General features: G+C 35.3%; 2 protein-coding genes across 2 annotated transcripts; one reads left to right on the top strand and one right to left on the bottom strand.

Annotated features, from left to right (window-relative positions):
- Nucleotides 1-572: 572 nt before the first annotated feature.
- Nucleotides 573-2,957, bottom strand: LOC134275498 (uncharacterized). Its single transcript, XM_062757780.1, has 7 exons — nt 2,650-2,957; nt 2,254-2,507; nt 1,986-2,142; nt 1,805-1,836; nt 1,447-1,474; nt 1,232-1,326; nt 573-795 (listed from the first exon to the last, which is right to left on the bottom strand). Exons 1-7 carry the CDS (start codon nt 2,730-2,732, stop codon nt 680-682), a joined length of 765 nt encoding a protein of 254 aa, XP_062613764.1. The 5' UTR covers nt 2,733-2,957; the 3' UTR covers nt 573-679.
- Nucleotides 2,958-23,234: 20,277 nt separating this feature from the next.
- Nucleotides 23,235-24,511, top strand: LOC134275497 (uncharacterized; the record flags this gene model as incomplete). The annotated part of the gene is made up of 3 exons (XM_062757779.1): nt 23,235-23,480; nt 23,657-23,785; nt 24,286-24,511. Coding segments are annotated over exons 1-3 (601 nt in total), but the record flags the coding sequence as incomplete, so codon positions are not given.
- Between the last annotated feature and the right edge of the window lie 251 nt (nt 24,512-24,762).

Genomic DNA, 24,762 nt, shown 5'->3' with positions numbered 1-24,762 from the left:
CTCGAGAAAGGCTATTTCCCCCACTTTTTCAAAACGGAACAGAACCAGAATTACGTGGGGCCTTGTCCACCGTCAGCTTTCTACAATCCGGACGAAATGTCTATCAGTGGACGACAGGCTTTTTTTGAATGGTACGAACAACAGACCGGAAAAGTGTTTGATTTCCAGAAGGAGTTTGTAGAGTATTGTGTCTTGGATGTCGACATTTTACAACGATGCTGTGCACAGTTTAGAGCCACCCTCAAGACTTTGGTCAATGTGGACCCTTTCCAGGAATCCATCACTTTAGCCAGTGCTGCCAATTTAGCCTACCGTCGACAATTTATGCCTGAAGACACCATTGCCATCATTCCGAACCTGGGGTATCAACCGGCACGACAGTATTCGGCCAAAGCCTGTCGGTGGCTCACCTGGATGAGTCAACAGACCGGATGTCACATACGCCATGCCAGAAACGGGGGCGAAGTCCAGATCTTGAATAAGTGTGTGGCCATTCATTTGAACAAACTTGAATCCCTTTCACCCAAGATGCGAGGTCGCAAGATTTCTTGACCCACTAGTTTTGGAGAAGAAGTCAAAAATGTGAATACTAGTAGTTTACAGACAGCTAGACAGATGGACGTCGAACAAAATGTGATTAAAAAAGCTCACTTTTTAGCTAAGGAGAGCTAACAATTATTCAGTCCTTCTTCTTCCTCCCCCCTCCTAATCGCTGTGGAGCATACTTCAGGAATTTTCCCAGGTCCTCATTAAATTTTGACTCTGTATACTCCTTATGGGAGGATAATACGGCATCTGGAATACATAAGTTTTATTACCGGTAGCAATTAACGAAATGAAATCATTTTTTATCGTCTTACGCACATCTTAATTGGGAGATACAATACTACTTACAATCTACAAACCGATAAGAATGAACTAAGATTTTCTTTTTAATTTACAATTTAGTAATAATTTTTCCATTGTGAAATATTCATGGAACAATGCTCAAATATGGAAGCGTAAGGACATAAGCAGCATAGTTTCAACTTTAAATCTCAGTTTTCCAGTTTAATATGAAAGTCTGAATAATTGAAAGACCTTTTTGAAATTGTTTTTAAAAATCAATATTTCCTATAATTCAAAAATTGGAAATTACTAGCTAAAATTACATTCATGTTAATTCTTCTTAAAAAATAAAGCATTGTCATAATTTTGAATTTTATACATACACTATATTATATGTACATACCTTTGATAAGCTGGTATAGTAGTGAGGAAGCAAATGCCCTTTGTCCCCATTTGCCCTTCATGTTCATTCCTGCCATGTATGAGTATGTTATGGTTCTTGAAATGTATAACAATCATATTGAAAAAGATTTCATGTAGTTTTTAACATATTCCTTTTAAAATATACTTTTTGAAAAATTAATTATCATCTTTTATGCTCAAATGTCAGACATTTACCTCAGCATTGACTTCTTCATTTGGTACCCTGTGGGGATCCGGGTTAGAATGGGTCCTCAGTACCCCCTTGCTTGTCGTAAAAGGCGACTAAATGGGGCGGTCCTTCGGATGAGACCGTATAAACCGAGGCTCCGTGTCACAGCAGGTGTGGCACGATAAAGATCCTTCCCTGCTCAAAGGCCGTAAGTGCCAAGCATAGGCCTAAATTTGCAGCCCTTCACCGGCAATGGTGACGTCTCAATATCAGTGAAATATTCTGTAGAGGGGCGTTAAACACTATACAATCAATCAATCTTCATGTGGTCATTGCATCTTCACCTCTTACCTTATGTAGCAAGAGTTTCTGAAATAAAATTGCTTTCAGTAGTTACTTGATTCTCTTCAGACATGCTTAATATTTTGTTAGTAAGTTTGATAAGAAGTTCATTTAAGAATTAATGAGTATGAAAGTTTATCTGCATTATCTTTGAGGGATCAAAACATGAGAAGATACATATAATTTACAAATACGTACGAAGTTGGATTTAAAGTTTGTAGACTAAAGTTTGTCTTCCAAGTTATTACATGTAAATGCTTCGTCCGAATTTATGATATCCAGTTCAATGTCTTCCACCTCAGTGGAAGATATTGCTGTTCTGCTATAATTTAATGTGTCTCTTATCTCCACTAAAAGGTAGAGGACCCTTATTTGAAATCCTACAATAAAAATTATCAAATAGGTAATATGCAACATTATATGAATTAATAAAAAAATTATTCAGCTGAAATTGTAATATGCCTTAATAAACATATTCCTTTTCTACTCACTTTCTTCCGTCATAGGAAATATGTCTGTTGAATGCTGTACTTTTCTTTGAGAAGCTCGTTGGAGCGTTGGTAGGCTGGTTTCTTTTTGGTTTCTGTTTCTTGACCTTTCAATGTCTCTTGATCTTGCAATTGACCTCTCATAACATGTAGACTTGTAGTATCTAGATCTACTTACTGACCTTTCACAGCTTCTAGACCTATTATAAGATTTTGACCTTGATATTCGTGACCTCTCAGGACTCATTGACCTTGACCTGTTCAATTACCTTTTAATCTTGAAATCCTTGATACATTTGATATGTCCTTGTAAGACTACTGGACCTTGACATTCCTTACAATGACATTAACTTTGACCTTGATCTTCTTGACATTTCAGGACTCTTCGACCTTATTGACCTGTTCAATGACCTTTTAGGGGTTCTTGATCTTGAAATTCTTGATACATTTGATGTCCTTATTGAACTTCTTGACCTTGACATCTCCGACTTTGAGGATCTTCTTGATCAATGTGAAGACCTTACCGGACTTCTACTTCTTGACCTATCAGACCTATTAACAGAACTTTCTCTGCTGAAGCTCAAGGAACTAGCACACGACTAGCAGGGTGTTAAGGATCTCGACTCTCTTGATGGAGATCTTGACATTGACAATTCAAAAGATGGTCTGGTTTTATCCGATGACGTTTTCTTTGAAGGTATTGGTGGTGCAACCAATCGGTCAGCACAGTTTAAGCATGCAGCGATAGAATGATCATTGAAAACGCGCCCCGGCATTTCATTTATATATACTTGCATGAATTTTGGCAGTTGATTAATAATCTGAAGTAATTAATCTTTGTAAAATAACTTAAATGGAGGTAAGTATATCCTAGCTGTAATTACGTTACTTACTCTGATTATTTTCTCACCCCCCACCCCCCTCAAAAAAGGGAGGGTTGCATTATTCCAGATAGACTTTATCCTGTTTTGCTTTTATTCAAATGAGACAATACAACAAAAATTAATTATTTGAAAATGTTTTGTAAATAATGTGTATAAATGTTTTTTGGTCGACGTTCTTAGGATAATCTGCTGTAAATCCGACGTTGAAAATTTGTCGCCTTTCAAAGAGGTACTGTGACTGTTCCGCCATCTGACGTCACCTTGTCAGCAGGTCGTACCACAACACAGTCGCACAGATATTACAACAACAAAACGTGGGTAACAGACAATTTGATGGCAAAATTCGGAGGTTACTATATTATATTAGTTAAATTGAAATTTCTTATAACATGACTGTTTCTGTAGGTTGCATTTGGATACAATGTAGGACAAGCCATCGTTTACTTTTGTTTGCTGATGTGTCATCAATAAAAATATTCACAGACAAGGTCCAAACAGGCAATGGTCTCTCACCAAATGGAGACAAGACAAATTTTCATGCTGGCAAAAGAACTATATGCAAAATTTTAGTGTGTCACTTATCCAGCTTAAATGCAATTGTGAAAAGCTAATTCAGAGTGCATGCTGAAGTTGTAGAAAATGGATCGACGTTCACAGGGTATCATATTTGTCTTGTACACACTTACATTCGAAGGCCTGTTTAGACATACATCTCCAATTACATGTACTACCCAGCCTAGTCCATTGATTGATTGTATATAGTTTAACGTCCTTCTCGAGAATTTTTCACTAATATGGAGACGTCTCCAACCTAGTCTAAGCTGAAGCTGTATATTAACAATTGCGTATGTCATAAACAAAATCACTAAATTACAATGTAACGGGTAATTAAAAGAATAGGAAAAAAATTAATTTATGTTTACAAGTATGAGACTTTAGAACACATTAATTCAAAATGTATGAGGTTCAGTAGAGAACATCTTTAATGTTGGTAACATGCACCACTCTCCACTTGCTGTTGGGTCGCTGTCGCATAAGATGTTCTAAGAGATCTGATAGTTAAATCTCCCTCTCATTTTTTGTCAACATCTTCCAGACTACCAATTAATGTTGGTCTCGGGAAGAGTGTTTCATTCCTATCAGGTATGAAATAACGATAGTCTCCCGTCTCAATATTCTGCAAGATAAATTCAACAGATCTAGATATATTAAATCTGAAGGACATTTTCTCCTCCTCTGTAATTTTCTCCAGCTTAGAGACAATGTCTACAAAACAACGAATTATCCACCGGGCAGTTGGTGGTCTTTTTCACTACACCGTTTTCTCCTTCCCCGAGAATGAACTCTTTATTTGCCATGTATGTGGCCTTCAAATTCTCGTCGCCTCCCAAGGAGCAGGTTCCTCTGTGCCCCTCTGCGGAAAACTTAAATCTACCCCATTGCTAGTTTGATGTGCAGATCTCTGATGTAGATAGAGATTCTTTCTATCGGGGAAGGATTGGTTGCATTTTTCTGCAGCTAAGACCACGCGCCTTCTCTGGTTTCTTTTTATTGTCGTGAAACATTTTGTGATCGTTCAACTACCGCTCGTTATGTGAGACGTGGTCGCATTTCTGTCATTTTATCCCCTTTCCTTTATTCTGAAAACAACAACAACAGTATAAATTCACAAAAAGATTGTCAGATGAAACACATGCACAAACAATTCACTGTACAATTATTTTAACTTACCTTTTTTTTGGTGAGCTGCTTCGTCCGTTTACATATATGCAAATGCTTTCTGATATTTTGGGCATTTAAATGCCTTTTTCCATGTTTTGCGGCTATATGCACATTCAGTTCATTCTTCCGGACAAAGGACTTCGTGCAATTGGGACATTTGAATTTGAATCTTGATGACCTGTCCACATAGGGTTATATATCAATCTTATTTCTATAATTTAAACAACATACATGTATATATGACAGTTACACTAAAGAAATAATAATTAAAAAAAAATCATCATTTAGACTCTCCTCCTGGATCTTGTTCCGCGCATGACGGGGAAGATATTTCCGCTGCACCTTCCTGTTCTCTGCACAGAAAAAAAATATGCTAAATGCTGGTACATTAGTAATATGCAAAGAATTTTTCTACATGTTCTGTGAAGATATATCGCTTAGCAAATAATTCATAGAAAGATGTACAAATTAAAACAAGGCTATGTTTACATTATCAACAGACGACAAGTTTCCAGTATGACAGCTTCAATAATTACAAATAAAACTGCTTTCAGCCTCTAAAAAAGATATAAACATATAGAGATAATAATTTTAAGAATAATTAAGTGTTTACAAATAGATACATACTCTGTGATAGGCCTAAATTATGGTGAATTTGTAACTGGCGTTTAACCACGTTAACGAATGGCGGGCTTCTATGCAACAATTTTACCAAAGAAAACAAAAACAAAGGAGTTCTTACATGAAAAATCAATAAGTAAAGAGAGATAACTCTTAACTCTTGACAGAACAGTGGTGTAATGAATGCAGGTAGTGGTGTAATTGTGTGGTATAAAATTCTTAAGTCTAAAAATGTGAAAAATTAAATAAAAATATTTATTTGTTACGCTCTGTAATTATTACAAGGGGCATAACTTGTGTAAATTTATTGTATTATAATTGATTTGTACCATTTACAAGTATGTATCACTACTGACTTTTATGAACGAAAATGAATTTAAATAATATACATACATTCAGAGTGGTCAGAACTGAGAAGTTAAGGGAGATGGATCCTTTCCATGCTGACAACTCATCACAGTTTGCTGCGAGTACAGTGTCTGTGGGGGGAGGGGGGAGGGTTTGGCCCACACTCTCCCCCACAGTTTGCATGTCACACTGCAGGAGCCTCCCAGGGACTGAATGAGCAGCTCCCTGCGTTTGGAGTTTGGCGACTCAATAATGTCTGATGCCTGTAAATATTTATGAAAGACATAATTTAAAGTGAAATTTTATTCCAGTGTCATTTTCACTATACAAAGGTGTAACAACACAGAATATAATATGTAATTCAAATTTTACATTTATATCAAGCATCTTTATAATGAGTTTACTATAGTTTACTAGTATTTTTTGGTTAGGGATGACCCAGCCACTTCTTATATTTTTGTCCCTTTTTTGTCTTCTGCTTCAGGTTTTGAAGAGAACTTGGTCGTTGACCTGAAAATCGTGCCTTACTATGTTGTGGCTTCTGTCATAGTTTGTTTTCTGCTTCTGGGCACGGGAAATGTTGTCCTCAGCTTCCTGAAAATTTTTTTTTTGAGAGTCAATTGATTGTTCAATTTGATTTTCAGTAATCTCATTAAAGCTTCCATCTGTCTAGGGCTCAAGTTGGTTTTGAAACCCCATCCTCGGTGTTCGTAGCTCCCTTAGGTAAATTGTAGAGTAGCCGATGGAAGACTGCCTTGTCATGTTGATTGCTGATGTGGTCAAAGTAGTTCGGCCAGTCGTATTCATTGTCTAGAATTCTCTCCGAAGACTCTGCTTCAGCATCTGGTTGGTCCTCTCATCAAGGTCATTAGCTTGGGGATTATATTGCGTTGTAAAAATGATCTTGATCAGAAAGGCAGCTATGGTGTTGGCAGTTTTGTCTCGCACAGCTTCAGCCTCAACCCATTTGGAAAAGTAATCTGTAATAGTAATAACATGTTTATAACCATCTACAGACTCTTTGAAGTTGACCACATTCATACCAGTTTTGTTCCCCACATCATTCGCTACTGGTGTGACTTGCAGAGGGGAGCTCCTGATGTTACAGCATTGCCAGATCTCTGACATCTATCACATGTAATACAGAATAAACCATTTTTACTCATTGTATTGTTTTGTTTGTTATATGCATGGACTAATTAATAGTTTAAAGTTTAATAGAGACAGAGTTAATAGCATGAGTTACTCGAAATGAAGAGTATTTGGTGTCTTCTTTAGACAAGAAGTTTTAGACAGTTAAAATCGGCAAATACTCTATTCCCTGCTATTTTAAGAGCTGTCAAATAATTTTCTGATAATAAATTACTAAATAAATAATGAAAAAAATTAATAAATAAAAAAGGAACTTGTGATGATATATACTATATATAAGTGACAGATGGATCAATATTTGGAAGAATGAGAAGCGATGTAAATTTGTTTTTAAACTCTTAACGGAAGTAATCTCTGCTGTGTAACTGTCATGAAAAAAATAGGGCTATTTATAGATTTTTTAAAAAGTAATACAGCACATGAAAATGCTAAACGGATCATATCATCCTGAGGGGAATCAGTATGGCGTGAATGGTCCACTACAAAAAATGGACACGAATGAAAATAGTTGATTGATTGATATATACTGTTTACCTACTGTTTTATTATACCCCCCGCTTGAAAAGCGGGAGGGTATATAGTAATCGTTAATTCCGTCCGTCCGTCTGTACGTCCGTCCGTCCGTCCGTCTGTTACGCTTTGGGGTACCCATCTCTTATCCGTAACTCCTCTCATACCACTGAATGAAATTTGATGAAACTTTCACAGAATCTTTATTACATATTGCCATTGTGCACCTCCTATTTTACTTTTAGATCCGACACATATTTTGGGTTTCCCGGCCACAGGAAAACATGGACTTTTTCACCAGTTATAACCATATGGGAGGCGGGGGGTATGATTTAGTGAGCTCATTGCTCACAGTACCTCTAGTCTTATCTACTGTTTATATACTGTTTAACGTCCCAATATAAAAAAAATCCCTATTGTGGCCCTGCTCTACTCCCGGAGTCATAATTTGAAAAGTTCAGAACCTACACTGACCTCTTAAGCTTTGCCAAATCATTGTTTCTTTTTCTACATTTCCCGTATTTACATCTCTGTTTCATAAATGGTCAAATTACTATCATGTTGTAAACAAACTTGCATCTAAAAGATGCTTCAATATCTATTTGATTAATCATTGGTTTAGAATATTTTTAATTTTCCCCTTATACTGTGCTATGGTTTACTTGTCATAGGTGGTCACAAATAAATTGAATATTAAATCAAAATACATTAAATACAGCTGTATTATGATTTTTTATACTGACCAGCAACCTTCCGCAAATATTTAATGAATACAGATTAAATCTTCCCCTCTGCTTGCCTTTGATTGGACCTATCCACACTGAAGTGTTCTTTCAAAAGATAAGTTATCCTTTTAAGTGTCAGAAAGTTTTGCGTATCATTATTAGTGAACAGATGAAGAAGCTGTGAAAAGTACTCATCATCTGAAAAATGTCCCAATTTTCTCCTTAATAGGTATATGCAAGTTAATTATAACAATTTCCTCCTGAGTCTTTTCTGGAGAAGCCTCCCGCCTCTGGATGGACCAACAAGTTTCAATCAAGACTGTCTTTAATTATCCTCCAGGCATCACTTTCCCACGAGTAGGAATGGGAAATGAAACCTTCGTCAGCCTCCTCCTCACTTGCGACTCGCACAGCTTTATATATTCAGATTTTTAGCTCTTCTGAGCCAAAGGCTCAAAGAGCTAATGCTATGGCCATTTGTGCGGTGTGCGTTAACTTTTTAGAATATGGGCCATAACTCAAGAACCCCTTGGCCAATCAGTACCAAATTTGTCATAGGGTATCCTTGGCCCAACGGCTACCATGTTTATTAAAATAAGGGTTGGGACCCTAAAACAAGGGGAGATAATCAGGAAAACAAAACCAAAAGTACTGGTTGCTAAAAAATCTTCTCCAGAACCACCAGGCAGATTTTCACCAAACTTACAAACAAGGATCAGGATATGTTGAAGATTAAAAATTCTACAAGGCATGACCCTGGGGCAAAGGGCGTGGTCTCAAGGTCACTTCAAAGTTGACCTAAATTTACAATTAATAAAAAACGTGTATATTTTTCTTATTATAAGGACTAGAATCATCAAATCTTGTAAGTTGATGCATCTTACGACTTCACATCATGTGAACTCAAAAGTAGGTCACGGTGACCTACTTTTTAAATTTTGCGGGGATTTGTTTTCAAATTGATTTGAAGGCATATTTTGGACACTTTAAAGCCTATGATCATCAAACTTTGTCAGTTGATGCATCTTGGGTCCTTGAACAATGTCAACTTAAAATTAGGTCACCTTGACCTACTTTTTGAACTTTATGACTTATCCTTTTAAAAACATTAAATCCCATTATTTCAGACACTGGGAGGTTTAGAATCATCAAATCTTGTACTTTGATGCATCTAGGGACCTTAAAACATATTTATAACAAAGTAGGTCACTGTGACCTACTTTTTAAATTTTGCCGACATTTGTTTTCAAATTGTTTAAAATGCATATTTTGATTACCTTCAGACCTACGATCATCAAACTTGGTCAGTAGATGCATCTTGGGTCTTTAAAAATGTCAACCAAAATGTAGGTCACAATGACCTATTTTCGACATTTTATGGCTATATTTCAGTATCTTAGGCATTTATTGGCTTAGAATCATCAAACTTTGTGAGTGGATGCATATTTAGTTTTCGGAGAGTGACGACCAAAAAGTAGGTCATGGTGACCTACTTTTGACATTTTATGGCTTTATTTAAGTATCTCCGGTACTTATTGGCTTAGAATCATCAAACTTTGTGAGTTGATGCATCTTGGGTTTTCGGAGAGTGACGACCAAAAAGTAGGTCATAGTGACCTACTTTTGACATTTTGTGGCTATAATTAAGTATCTCTGGTACTTATTGACCTAAAATCATCAAACTTTGTCAGATGATGCATCTTGGGTTTTCGGGGAATGTCGACCAAAAAGTAGGTCACAGTGACCTACTTTTGAATATCTCAGGTACGTATTAGCTTAGAATCATCAAACTTTGTCAGTTTAGGCACCTTGGGTTTTCGGAGAACGTTGACCAAAAAGTAGGTCACTGTGGCCTACTTTTGAATATCTCAGGTACGTATTAGCTTAGAATCATCAATCTTTGTCAATTTAGGCACCTTGGGTTTTCGGAGAACGTCGACCAAAAAGTAGGTCACTGTGACCTACTTTTGACATTTTTTGGCTATATTTGATTATATCTGGTACTTATTGGCTCGGAATCATCAATCTTTGTCAGTTGAGGCATCTTACGGTTTCATTGAATGTCCAACAAGAAGTAGGTCACGGTGACCTACTTTTGAATATCTCAGGTACTTATTGGCTTAGAATCAGCAAATTTTCTCAGTTTAGGCATCTTGGATGTTTGGATAACGTCGTCCAAAAAGTAGGTCACCGTGACCTACTTTTGACATTTGATGGCTATATTTAATTATCTCTGGAACTAATTGGCTTAGAATTGTCAAACTTTGTCAGATGATGCATCTTGGGTTTTCAGAGAATGTCGACCAAAAAGTAGGTCATGGTGACCTACTTTTGAATATCTCGGGTACTTATTTAATTAGAATCATCAGTCTTTGTCAATTAATGTATCTTGAGTCCTCAGAAAATTCCAATCAAAAGGTAGGTTACTTTGACCTACTTATGGTATTTGATAATTATATTATAATATCTTCAGTCTTAACTGGCTAAATATTATCAAACTTTGTAAGTTGATGCATTTTGGGTCTTATGATACTAGTAGAGTTGGAGGCTTCTAATAGAAGTGATAGATTGTACAATTTATCAGAAGAGCGATTCAAGGCCCTTGGGCCTCTTATTTTGAGGTGCATACAATATAATATACATGTATAATATAATGGATTTATATACATGTATAAAAATAATCAAACATATTTCTTCTAACATCAAAAAAAGTTTAGAGAAGCGAATCCCCACTGTGCCTTCAAAAACTAGTGTGAATAGTCGATTTTAAGACTCTCCAATAGAAAGAAACACTTCGATCGCATTGAGAACAGCTTGAGTGGTCATTTTATTGTGTGCTGATTTTTCTATTTTTAAACCTATATGTTGATTGATGATGTGTATGTTAAAAGTAGTCGCATTGGAAAAGGCAGAATTAATGTTATTCTTCTTCTGTTCCCGTTTAGATCACAATGATGTCTTATAAAAGCAAAAGTAGCAAAGCTTTTGCAATTTTTTAAAAGAACAGAATACCTGGACTTCTGTGCCTCCAGAGGAATTCAGTGACCTTTTACCCTGGTAAACACCTACTTGAAGGCATGTCATTGCCACCGAGGATCCTTCATGGACGGAAGTCTCTGATAGGGTCCCCCAAAGTTTAACTTCAATGGAGGCATTTCCGTCTGAAATTGTTGCGATCTTTCTCTGTGTGTCATTCGTGCGAATGAGGCTGGAAACCTACAACTTTCATATGGAGAAATGGTGTTCATTCTGCTCATTTACATATCGGCCATTTTGGAGCTATAATGGCGACAGATTCCATTGGAGTTTATATAGAGAACGTAAAAAAATTGCAAAATTTTATACACTAACCATTTTGGATAAAGTTCTTCCGCCGATGTTTTGATTTTTCTTTATATTGTCTACCGGAAATATCAATATTGTTGATGCTTAAGTGAAAGTTGCGACCGCCTTTTCGATTTGAAAATTCGAAGCGAGAGTACATTGTTATATTTAAGGAAAGAGCACAGAATTAGTGTTTTTGTCATTTTTGGTGTTAAAATGTAAGTGTTTATTGTAAGATGACAGAGTTCTTCCGCCGAATAATAGGTACAGACGAATGTCTATTTTTACAAATTACAGATGATTTAACATTTCACGAAGAGTTACGACCGCTTTATTTTTTATTTAAAAACGGCAATTTCATGCACCGGCCTGGCCTACTTATTATTCGAAACAACGGTATCACGAATTGTAAACAGTTAATCACGCAAAAGTGTACCAATATAACTATGACGGGCCTTACAGAAATAAAAACAAACCAGATTTGAGTGTTGAAATGTTAAAGAATAAAGATATGGTATATTTTGGGTTTTTGCAACTATATAATACCATCCAGAGAAATGTTATGCCTAAAGATGTTCAATTAATTGCCGGTCTAGTTGTTGGTGCTCCTGGAGTCGTTATTTGGGTTAATTTATTGTTCAAAACTTAATTTAAATTAAAAAACATTGACCCTTTTTTATGCTACACTTTTTTTCTCTCGCTGGATTGAATATGTTGACAAACGTGTTGTAGCAAAAGAAACCTAAATCTCAATCTTTAATCTGTCCCACTTTAGGGGACGACCATTTTTCAGACCTGTTTACTCTTACGATTTCGCCGTATTTTATACGGATTTTTAGTACAAAATACGTCTCACGTTTTGATGTTGTAAAAATACGGAAATCAGAAATACATTTGTTCGTTAAAGTAATCAGATTGATTGATTGTACTTTTTTTAACGACCCTCTCAAAAGCCTTTCAATCAAATGGAGACGCCTCCACTTGCCGGTGGATTTTTGACTTTTCACAATTACATATATGTATCTGTATTGTTTTTGATTATTACATGTGCATGTATTAGTCTCTAGTCATACATATAACATTAATGTGTTCAAGAATGTGCATTATCATTTTTGGATTCAAGGGTCGGTGCCAATAAACAACTTTGTATTTACACACAGAGGATCTTACCACGAGCAACTGACCAATCGTTAAATGACTTGCAATGTTAATATAATTACGACAAATACATGGTTACATTTTACTTCGAACACGTAGTTCGGGACAATCTACAATCATGTTAATGGACTGTAAAACAAAAAGAAATATTCTTCCGAACATAATACAGAGATAAGAAACTCTAAAAGATGTACGGAAATTCCCGGAAAAAATAAAGGAATCTGAATTTCCTTGTAATATGCACATCTAAATATTGTGTCCTAAATATCTGTGCAGCAGTTTATGAGGAGTTGCGCTAGTCAAGCAGCCCAAAATGAAAATGCTTTCCGATTTTGTATCATCAGTTGCTGTTGTATACAAATTATGAGTTTCCTTTAACAAGTTTTAAAGATTTTTGGGAGTTGATTATATCAACGACTCTATGTCAGTGGTCCAGACAGGAAGTGCAACTGACAAACAGCTGCCAAGGAAAATGAGCATTGCGAATAAGAAAATAGTTCCCCATTATACTTACTGTAAAGAAATCATAATTCTTGACAATATAGTCCACAATCACTTTGTATTCAACTTTAGTCTGTCATTTTAATTTCCTCTTAAGCATCTGTCACCTAAATAATCATACCGATTCTGATATGTATTCATACATTGTGCATGTTTTCTAATTTTAAGACAGGAAATTCCCTACTAACAGAGCGTCTGCAATGTGATGAGAAATCATGATGGTATTCTGGTGGTTAAAAACAGAGAAAAAAATTGATACAATATATTTAGACAATAAAACAACGGGCTTAGTAATCAGATGTGCTATAAAATTTAAAGTCAATTTGGAAAACAGAGAACAAATAGGCTAGCTGTTTTGTTTACGATACATTTGTATGTGTGCACCTGACTCAGGCTGATTGATAACTCAGCGGGCATTGTGTGCTTGCGAATCTCTAATATGTGTAAAGCTTAATTTAGATAAGATCTCCCCATTGCTGCAGAAGTGACCTACTGCATGGATTAATATTACTTCTCGCCTTTTACTTTTGTGTCCGGAATGATAGTTAATGAAAGTATACACAGGATGATTTATGAAGCTTGTTAATTTCTTTTGTTTTTGGAAATTTGTACAGTTATATATAAAGTATATTGATAGTCAATTTGCGTGATGACTGTTTGACCAGGGACCTATATACTAAGTATATAGGTCCCTGGTTTGACTAAGCAAGATATAGAGTGGAAATAGATTATTGCAAATTTTTGGCACATTGAGTATTTTAAGGACGTGGATGGATGTTGGGGTATCCAATTTCCCTCTAATACAGATCTGTGTAATACTAGTGCATATACATTTTGGGAAAAAAGTCCAAATACACACGTACTAGTAAATTATGCTTTGTGGTTTAAAAATATCTCGTTGCAATTTTAATTAGATTTCACGGAAATCAGTCTCAAAAATATAAAATGTTCATTTTGAAAATGAATTATACCAGGCAAAAAGGCATAATTAATATATCATAATCGAACGATTTCTATTAAGTATGAAATACATACACCAATCTGTTACATCACAAACTACCAGTACATGAACTATACTTATATTCAGATTTTTGAACATCATTGAACATGTTGAACTTATTTTATTGTATGTACATGAAATTTTGGGGTTTCAGCCATTTACAAAAAATATATATTCGTATATATGATAAAAAATTATAAAAAGCAACCTAGCTATTAAACTTTATTTTCAGAATTTACTCCTGCTCAATCTGTGAAAAAAAGTCAATTGATTTTTTTTTAAAACTCAATACCTGGTGTGTATAAATTTGTTACTAATTTTGCTGTAGGAAATGTAATTTCTGCACTTAGACATAATACTAGCGATGATAAATTGTTGATATGGGCTTGAATAGTCTTTTCTTATTTTACAAGATGAATATTGTGAACCAAAATCTATATTTGTGAAATACCTTCAAAGTAAAGTTCCGTTAATTTTCTCATCACCAATTTAGATTGTATTTGTTATTTTACTACAATAAAATTTTATTATATCGAAAAACGCTGTCCTCCTTATTCATGAATTGATTGTGATGTCGTAATCGTTTGATGATATTTTTATCAAGTTATGTCAATATTTATCCATATTAGTATTTCCCCATACCTAAATTAAGATAATTGCATTTTCCCCACTGAGTGCGTTATTCATTTTCTCTCAAATTTGTCTTGAGTGTCATTTTTATCCTAAAAAACTTTTTTATCTTAGATACTGAAAGTACAAGTTCCATACCTTCATCTAAGATAAGGACGGTCTGTGAGTAAAACAATCAATCTAACAAGATTTCGCATATCGTTCAAGCTATTTTCAAATTACTGTAGATCACTTAATTTTCGAGACATCTTATTTTCGCGAGATAGTCATTACATGTAACTATTTATTAGCATGACAAAATATTTCTTTACGAATTGTGGTTATATCTTTAAAACTGTCAAAAGCACTTGTATATGTGCGAGAGAGAAATTACGCTGTCTTGCTTAGTTACCCGGAAATAAATTTCTAATAAAAAGTGATTTACAGTAGAACAAACCATACCGCTTTGACTCTGTAAGATCACGAAATCCACTTATGCATTTGCTTCTTGAACACATGCCTCAATCAAGAAGCATTAATATAAGTATAATTTGGAAAGTGGGCAAGGTTACACACATCGAATTCAGGTTCGAATCCCATGCACCGAAAGACTTGGAGACCGGTCCTTTAGATGAGACCGTGTAAACGAAGGTCCCTGGTCGCAGTAGGTGCTGGCTCGAAAAAACACCTCTCTCTCTGGTCATTGGGTGCCGGGTATAAGTAAAAAAAGTTGCAGTTCTCCACCGGCAAGTGATGGCATCTTCATATGAGTCAAAAATTCTCGAGAGGGACGTTAAACAATATAAATCAATCAATCATACATCGAATTGATTTAATAATCAACTCCCATCAGTACTTTCAGTACTTTGATATAGATAATTGAAATTTTGACTTAAGTCTAAGTCTGTTTCATGATCCCGGGGCCTGGTGTCAGGGTGGGATTCTATTGATTTTATAGTGAAAATACACAAATTCTTTGATAATCTTCTTCACTGCTCTTGGGTTATAAATAAACTAACTAAGGCATAGTTATGATGAGCAAGAGTGCCTCTACCACAATTATGAATTTTATGGCCCCAGGGTCAGGGGTTCTGGTGTTAGGGCGGGGCTCTATTGATTATATAGTGAAAACATATGTAAAAATACTTTGAAAAATTTCCTCTCTACTCATAGGTATGAAATAAACTAACTAAGGACATAGTTATGATGAGCAAGAATGCCTCTTCCAAAATTTAGAATTTTATGGCCCAGGGTCAGGGGTTCTGGTGCTAGGGGTTGCGCTCTATTCTGTATTGGTTATATTGTGAAAAGACATAAATTCTTTGATGAGCATGGGTCTTAATCTTCCAGAATAGTGAATTTCAAGGCCCCAGGGTCAGGGGTATCTGCTTATTGGTATTAATCAAATACTTCTGAAAGCAAGGATGCCTTTTCAAAATTTGTGCAATGTGTGGATTTAGGCCCAAGGGTCAAGGGTTTGTCCATTTAAATGCACAAGAGATGCTGCTCTTTTTCCTAACCCTTAAAGCGCTGGTGATCTGAACTATACACAAACTATAACTTAGGTTTTTGGCCATACCTTTTATAAAGAGATACAGTACACAGTTATCAGCGCAACTCCTCATAAACCGCTGCACAGAATTTCGTTAAACTTTGCAGATATTTAGGACACAATATGTAGATGTGCATATTACCAGGAATTTCCCATTCCTTTGTATTTTCCGACACTTTCCGCACTAAAAACTTCAGAGAATTTGTGTCCCCCGCTTAGGGAAAAAGTAAATCATACGCAGTTCGGTGGGAGGGGGATCGAGTCGGATCTCCCTGACTGAATCTGTAGAATCATCAAAAGTATACATATACATGTATACTTAAGCAAATAAATATGCCAATAATAATTGTAACGCACTTGAATCAACACTACCCGAGAATGATTCCACATGAGTTTCATCTTTCCTGACCAAGTGGATCTTAAGAAGCAGATTTTTAAAGATTTTTCCTTTATATTCCTTTGTAAAACTTTGATCGGCCATTTTGGTCCCACCCTACTCTTCATCGGTACTAGTTGCAAAATTATTGCAACATGATTTGTACCTTCTTTGCATTACAGGATCTGCAGTGTTATGGTAAAAGACAAATATATAAAACCATAACGCTAAAGATCTGCAGCTAAATTGAATCTACCCTATGTAAGAATGCTTCCACCTAAAATTTAACTTTCCTGTCCCAGTGGGTCTTGAGAAGATATTTTTAATTCATAATTATCTCCCCTTAGAAGAAAGCATTATCATAGGTGACCTAATAATAAATAAAGATCAATACAGAGATGCTTACATTCAGATCCTGATGTCTCAAGATCATCTTCATCAGTACTAGTGTCAAGATCATCATCGTCATCAGTACTAGTGTCAAGATCATCATCTTCATCAGTACTAGTGTCAAGATCATCTTCATCAGTACTAGTGTCAAGATCATCATCTTCATCGGTACTAGTGGCAAGCTCATCATCATCATTACAAGCATCAAGATCAGCATCAGTACTAGTGGCAAGATCATCATCATCAGTGTCATCAGCAAACATGTGGTTGTCTTTGTTTTCCTTTTTGTACCACTTGGGGCATGGTATTACACAAGGAACTGGTTTCTTACCATCTGCAATTCATACATATGTAGTAAGACGCAGATATGCAGACTTTTATTCCAGTAAAATCTTGAGAGGAGTAGGAGGAGACGAGTAACAATTTACCCAAGAAGAAGGATTGTCTTGCAGATCTACTAACTAGTCACGGAAAATCTTTGCCGCACCAGTTACTGTTACCATTTTATCGAAAGTTGGGTGTTGAAGCTGAAGATAATGCAGGGGCGTAGTATCTGTCGACCCCCCCCCCCCACCCCCCACGAAATAGGATTTTACGATGCTACGCCACTGTAATGGTATGCTGTCCGCTTGTCGTGCTCCATGATGAAGAATTAAGTAAAGAGACTGGAAAAAATCGAATGATTGTGGACTATGTAAGGCACATATATCGTTATTTATCATTACGCAATGACATTTAACAAGTCTAGCACAGTCTTTATGAATGATAAAATCTATGAACACATCATTTTCTTTAACTGTCTCTAATTTTCCTCATCAGAAGTTTTACAAACATTTTGTAAATTTCAAGAAAGGTTTAGATATTACAGTGTACTAAACTTGATATAATCTTATTTATTTAATGTTAATACCTTAACCTTTTTTTCATAGATTTTCATTAATACCCAGTTAAAACACAGGAGTCTGAAGTTTTTATCGTAAAAAAAATTATTAAAAAAAAAAAATCCGGAAAAAATTTTTCCTACCCTTAACTAAAAAAAACCCCAGGATGGCAACGAGTTTTGAGGGGACCCAGCTAAACAAATACATCTGGGTTTGCTGAAATTAATTTCGCGACTAATTCAGTGTCCGGAGTGTTTGTACTATTTATTCAAGTTAAAAAATCCAATCTGCCTGAAAGTACGGGCCGTCCATGGCCTTTTTTCCACCTTGTCAGCTCATCCTGGACTCCATGCCACTAAACCGGAAGTGACTCCCGCAGTGAATGAGGAAAAGACAATCCAATTTAGCGCCAAAATGTCCGACTCCGAGATCGAGAAAGTGAAGATGCTGGTTCTGTCTGGACATAATGTCATTATTACAGGACAATGTGGTACGGGGAAAACACATATTTTAAGGTACAAATTTATATTTGAGTGCCGTTACGTTTCTTTGCAATTCTGAGCACCAAGCTAAGAAGATGTCATGTATATACTATTTTAATCCGAAATTCCTCTAACTCTCATTTTGACACGTGAACCATTTTGAGTAAGTGAGTCAGCGGGGATGTCAGGGAGTAATTGGAATCTTGGCTTAATATTTTATAAACATGAAATTTTTTCTACTTATAAATAGATAAACATATTTAATCATCAAATATTTATGTAGCTGCACATTGAAATATTTTTATTGTCAATGATCTTTCAGTAAGAATAAAATATAAATGGATGTAATGATAATAGGAATAACAGTAACTGGCAACAAAATTATCATTATGAATTAAATTGATAAACATGATAAGGAAAAAATATTTTCTTTAGGTGGGGCACTCCTAAATTTCTGATTTTTAATTATGGAGAAATAATTCAGTCACTCTTGAAAGGAAATATGGATACTATTTTATAAAACAATGACAAATTCTCAAACCTTTATTAGGGCCCCGCAAGGATTTGCGGGTGCCCTATAGTAATCACTCTGTCTGTCCGTCTGTCCCTCTTCCGTCCACAAATTTTCTGTTTTTTTCTAATAACTTTTTTTATGGTTGCCCGATCAAGTTCAAATTTGGTCTGGTAGTTCAGTAGGCAGAAATACATATTTTGATGCCAAGTTTGGTTCTCAATGTCTTCTGGTTTGGAGCTGGGGTGGTGGGGTAGATTCCTTAACTATGCATAAGAATGAATGGGCAACTTTTTTTATGGTTGCCCAATCAAGTACAAATTTGGTATGGTAGTTCAGTAGGCAGAAATACATATTTTGATGCTAAGTTTGGTTCTCTATGTACCCTGGTTTGGAGCTGGGGTGATGGGGTAGATTCCTTAACTTTAGAATGCATTGGCAAAGAGAGATAACTGCTGAAGATGTTCCCATTGTAAAATGAATGCTGGCTATGAGTCCATAGGGATTAATTAGCTTTCCTCCTGCAGAAAATCCAGAGCATTATCTTTATCTGTCACATTGAGATGAATTACCACCTCTGTCTGCAAATGAAGTTTGTTTTGAAGTTAAGTCAATTTGGAATGCTATGAACACTGTGAAATGTGGATTTAGATATAAATTTTTATAATTTATTATTGTTTAATAGTTATAATTTCATTGAATTCTAAAAACAAGATATAGATTAAAGAAGATTTTTTGATTTACTTTTTTCACTTTACGTTAATTAATTTTTAAGGTAGTTTTATAAAACCCCCATTCTATCATTAATACTGAAAAAGTTCTTATTGTAACTTTAGAAGAAAATGATGAGAGAGGTACAATTAATCCTTTGGGATCAATTATCTAGCCTGCTGCAGAAAATTTAGTAGGCTTTTCTTTATCTTTAAGATTAATGAAAACCTTTGTCTGCAACTGCTGTTTATTGAAGATAAGGTCAAGCCTTCATGATATTTTCATTCATTTAAGGCTGGCATTCTATATAACACAAGCTTCATAATTGTTTAATACATTCAATGTTAAGTTGTTCTTTGCTGCCTAATGTAAATACAAGGATATTATTTTCAGGTTTTTGAATATTCAGGAATTATCTTGAAATTTTAAGAATACAGTTGCTGTTGCTTATTCTTCGTACATTTTTTAATCATTCCGTAAGCTGCACCCTTTTAATTCTACCCCATGGCGGGGCCCTTGCTGACTGGTCAGTTTTCTAGTTTACATTTTTTTTTAAATGAACAGTGACATCACATACGAAGAGGCCTTTTTTCCTTCTTGTTAACCTTGTTCCTGGTCATGTTTAGTGCACAAGGAGTAGATGCTGAATAAAATGAAGCTGTTTTGCCAGAATTACACTTGTTAGACACACTACATTGTCCAAGGATTATTGCTGTTGTAGATGGACCATACTGGGACAGAGTTGGATTGTCATTTAAACCGTTTCGTATGCCTCTGGGCTGACCAAATAGATTTTCAACTATATCAGAGTTTATAAATCCTGGGTTAATACTGTTCCCTTTCCCCAGTCTTAGTTTACATAGTGACATAAACCCGCTTATTGTCGAATTTAAATCATCTATTGTTTCCTGTGTTATCAAGTTCTTTTCTGTTTTGTACAACACTGACTGTTCAATTTCATTTTCCCACTGATTGAAAAAGTCCAAAGACTTCTGCAGAGATTTAAATCTGAAATCACCAAGAGAAAGGAAAGGTTGATGACAGTTGCAGAAAACATCTACAAGGACAGATGTATGCTCTAACATTTCAACTGCCGAGGCTAGTTTTTCAGGATCCTGCTGGGTTGACTGATAGCTTTTCATGAGGAAGAGCATGTCTCTGTTCAGCACCTCTAATGCAAGGGAATTTCTCATTTTTGAAGCAGCTGTAAGATTTATATGTTCTGGGGAAAGTTTAGCATGAATCGCAAATCCATTTTGGATATTAAATTTAAAAACATTCCACCCAATAGTCCCAAACAATATAGGAGTCATTGAAAACCAACAGTCTACCCTTCTTTTCCTTATGTTCCAGTTTACTCGATTCTACATTATTTCTGATTCTCTTTAGGACATGCATTATATCTTGAATGGCACTGATAGGGTGTTTAATGTCATACACATCAGGGAATTGAAACAGCTTTTCCCTTGGGTTGGTATCAAACATCATGTTAAGGAAAGACCTGTTGGTGGAAGCTCCATCCGCCATGACATAATCCACTGTAAATCCGTTTTCATTCAGGACATCTACACACTTCCAAAATACATTATATAGCTGGTGGGCAGTGGCTGTTCTCGAGCCATAATAAGCAACGGGCCATTTGTTAAAACAAAACCACAAATAGGATTATACCAATAAATTTTGATTTTGAATCAGTACCTGTATTTATTGTTTCAATTTCAGATGTAATGTTTAACAGATATTAATTAAAGGTAAATTATCAATTTCTTCTTTCAATGAGTAATTGTTAGAACTCATTTACATACCGAAATCCAGTAAGTCCGTGGACAACTAACTGCAGGGCATGAGTTGCCAGTTCACCCTTTTTCTCTCCTTGACTGATGATAGCAATATTGTTGTTTGTAGTGTCCATGTCCACAAATCCAACTAAATTCCAAGAGTCTCCTTTTTTTTGGATAACTAAATCATCCTGAATAGACATTTCATCTATTATTACTCCTCCATTCATCCCAAAGGAAGACACATTTTGTCTTACTGCCTCCTTTTTCATCCAATTTATGTTTTCACTATTGAAACCAGTACTTTGTTTTATGGAATTTTTGTAATATCGCAGAAGTCTCTGTGATGGTAGGACAAGAATCTCAGAGTTCTTAAGGTCTTGAGAGCCTTTCGGGGATCTAATATATAAATTCAGACATATACTAATCACCTCTGGATCCCACCTCCTGTGATGTTTATCTAGCCCTTTCTTACAGTTTTGTAGCTGTGATTCTAAAAGAACTTGAAATTTTTTGGGTGCACCATTTTCAATGACCTTGTTCAGAATAAAATGCATATCTTCATGATCTTTAGAATTCAATTCAATATCAGCTGTAATAATCAATTTTTTCAGTTCTTTCCATTCTGTTTAATTCATTAACCTGTAAATCTCCAGATGAGGCCTTTCCAACAGAATTTTGTTGTAAACTGTCCGAATTTTCCTTGTAGGATTCTGTGTATTTGCTTCTTTTTACTGTTATATTTTCTAAAGTTACATTTTTTTCTTTTTCTGTTTTTCATTACAGAGTCAAAGCACACTTCACAATAGGTGTTTTTTACTGTCCAGTTCAAAATGACTTAACATGATTTACTCCATGTTCTTTTTTCAAATTGATTTTCATCATGAAGCACAGAAAAATTGGCAAACATAAATGCAGCTGATGATTCATCTTCATTCTCCAAGCTTTCAGTTCCATTGCAAAGTTTAATTACTGTTACAAGATGAATGATGCCATCCACATTTTTTTGAGTAGGAAACAAATCAAAGCCAATTGTAAAGGACACATTTCTGATTTTCAAATTTGCTCTGCTATTGTTAAAGAAGATACTGCACTGTTGTATTTGCCCATTCAAAGCTACTGTCAAAGGTATCTCAAATTTCAATATATTGTTACTTATGTCTGCAAGTACACAAATGCTTGGTAATGTAATACTACCATTGTCATTGGACTCTGATCTTAGCTGTATTTTCTTGTATGCCACAATTTTTTTCTTATTTTCAAAGATACGACATGGAATGGCGCCAAACAATGGCTGTATCAACTTAGCTATTGCATCTTTGTTTGGTATGGAGAGGGCTTTTGATTCAAAAAATGACACACATCTATCCACAATGGATTCCAACCTTACTAACCCTTCATCAGCACTTGAATATTTAACACACAGCCTAAATAAAATCAAATTAAATTTATTATTAAGCTTTAATTAGTAAAACAGTTATTGTTATTTTTGCCACACATACCACCCTGCACAGGTGAAATTTAAGAGGTTTCTGGGGATGGGTTGGGGGATGGGGGTTAATGGAAGTCTACTTTTCTGTCTGTCTGTAGTTTATCTTTGAAACTTTTTAAAGCAGCTCTAATTATAAAATATGTCCTTTTTAATACTAGCCCCAGAGGGTCTGTTATGACAAGTATCATTACAGGACGCTTATCAAGGATATTTCAAGTAATTTAAAAAGACAGGTGTCAGTCACAGCTACCACTGGGATGGCAAGTATGCAGCTAGGATATGGGGCGACGACATTGCACCACTGGGCAGGAATCCTAGATGGACGATATTCTTGTGAAGAGTTGGAGGAGTTGTTTTTAAATGATGATAAGTTTGCTGCAGCAAGAGAGAGAATACAGAGTACAGAGATATTGATCATTGATGAAATCAGCATGCTGTCAAAGAAAATTATTGATGTTTGCAGACTGTTTTTAAAGAAAGAAATGGTGTTTGGAGGTTTACAGGTAAATGTATATAATCTCTATGTGTTGTATCTTAGTTAATTAAATTAATTAAAAAATAATGACCTTTAAAGCTATTAATGTAAGAATTGTGGAAATAATTATGTTTTCTGTAAGTTTTACTGGTACATGTATTATGTTTGCTTTTTCCAAAAAAATATGAATGATATAATTCACAGGTTATTGGATGCGGTGACTTTAAACAGTTGCCCCCAGTTCCAAATTATAGATATGGAGATGATGGGTCATATTGTATAGAGAGCAATGTCTTTCAAAAGACCTTCCAGCATCACATTAATTTGACAGAGGTAAGAATTTTTTGATAATTGTAAATTAAAGCTCTTCAAATACATATGTATTGTTAAGTTTGAATAATTCTATAGAAATTGCTGAGAATGGACAAATCCTCATGAATTACTCAAGTGAGCTAATCCTTGCTCTGTAAGCTATTTCCCAGTTCAATTTCCTCTATTTCTTCACTTGTATGGGTATAATAAAACAGTTAAAAAAATGTATATCATTGGGAGAGCAAGATTCCAGTTCACCTAAATCAGGACTATATCACTTTGCTGCACCTTGGAAAAAAGTCCTTGCCAACAGCCTTTGGGAACAGGTATTTTGCTAACTCCCTCAATGATAATTATAATTTTTCCCATGACCAGGACTATTTCCCAATATCTATATGTGTATGTAGACAGCATTAGCTTTTTAAATGTAAATGTATGTTAGTTTTGGACATATTGTGTCACCATTTACTGGAATATGCTTTAATCTCACTTTCAAAAAGCATGCATTTTACTTTTTTAAGGTAAAGCGACAAAATGAGCCAGAGCTAGTGAGGGCAGTAACTGAACTTTGTAACGGAACACCTTCTGAGGACACTGTTCAACTCCTGCGCAGTTTAGACAGAACTCTTCCTAAAAATGTAGAGATTACTAGGCTGTATGGAACTAATTTTGAAATCAATTATATCAACCATGAATGTATAGAGGATGAAAATGGTCTGATCTTCACATACAAGGCTAAAAATGAAGGTAAACTCAAAACATGTACAATGTGCAAAAAAAGGAAAAGTCTGGCTTGGGGCCTTAAAATTGAGATAAGTTCATTTTTAGCTCACCTGAGCTTTTCTGATCACCCATTGTCCATCCATCTGTCTGTCTATCCACCCGTATGTAATTTTTTCACAGTTTTAAGTTCTTTTCAAGAACCACTGGGCCAATTTTAACAAAACTTTGTACAAAACATCCTTTGGTGAAGGGAAGTTTAAATTGTTGAATTGAAG

This window comes from Saccostrea cucullata, unplaced genomic scaffold, assembly GCF_032062105.1.
Source record: "Saccostrea cucullata isolate Sc308-1 unplaced genomic scaffold, CSIRO_AGI_Scuc_v1 ctg7435, whole genome shotgun sequence".
NCBI lineage: Eukaryota > Metazoa > Mollusca > Bivalvia > Ostreida > Ostreidae > Saccostrea > Saccostrea cuccullata.
This window is presented reverse-complemented; position numbering and strand designations above follow the sequence as displayed.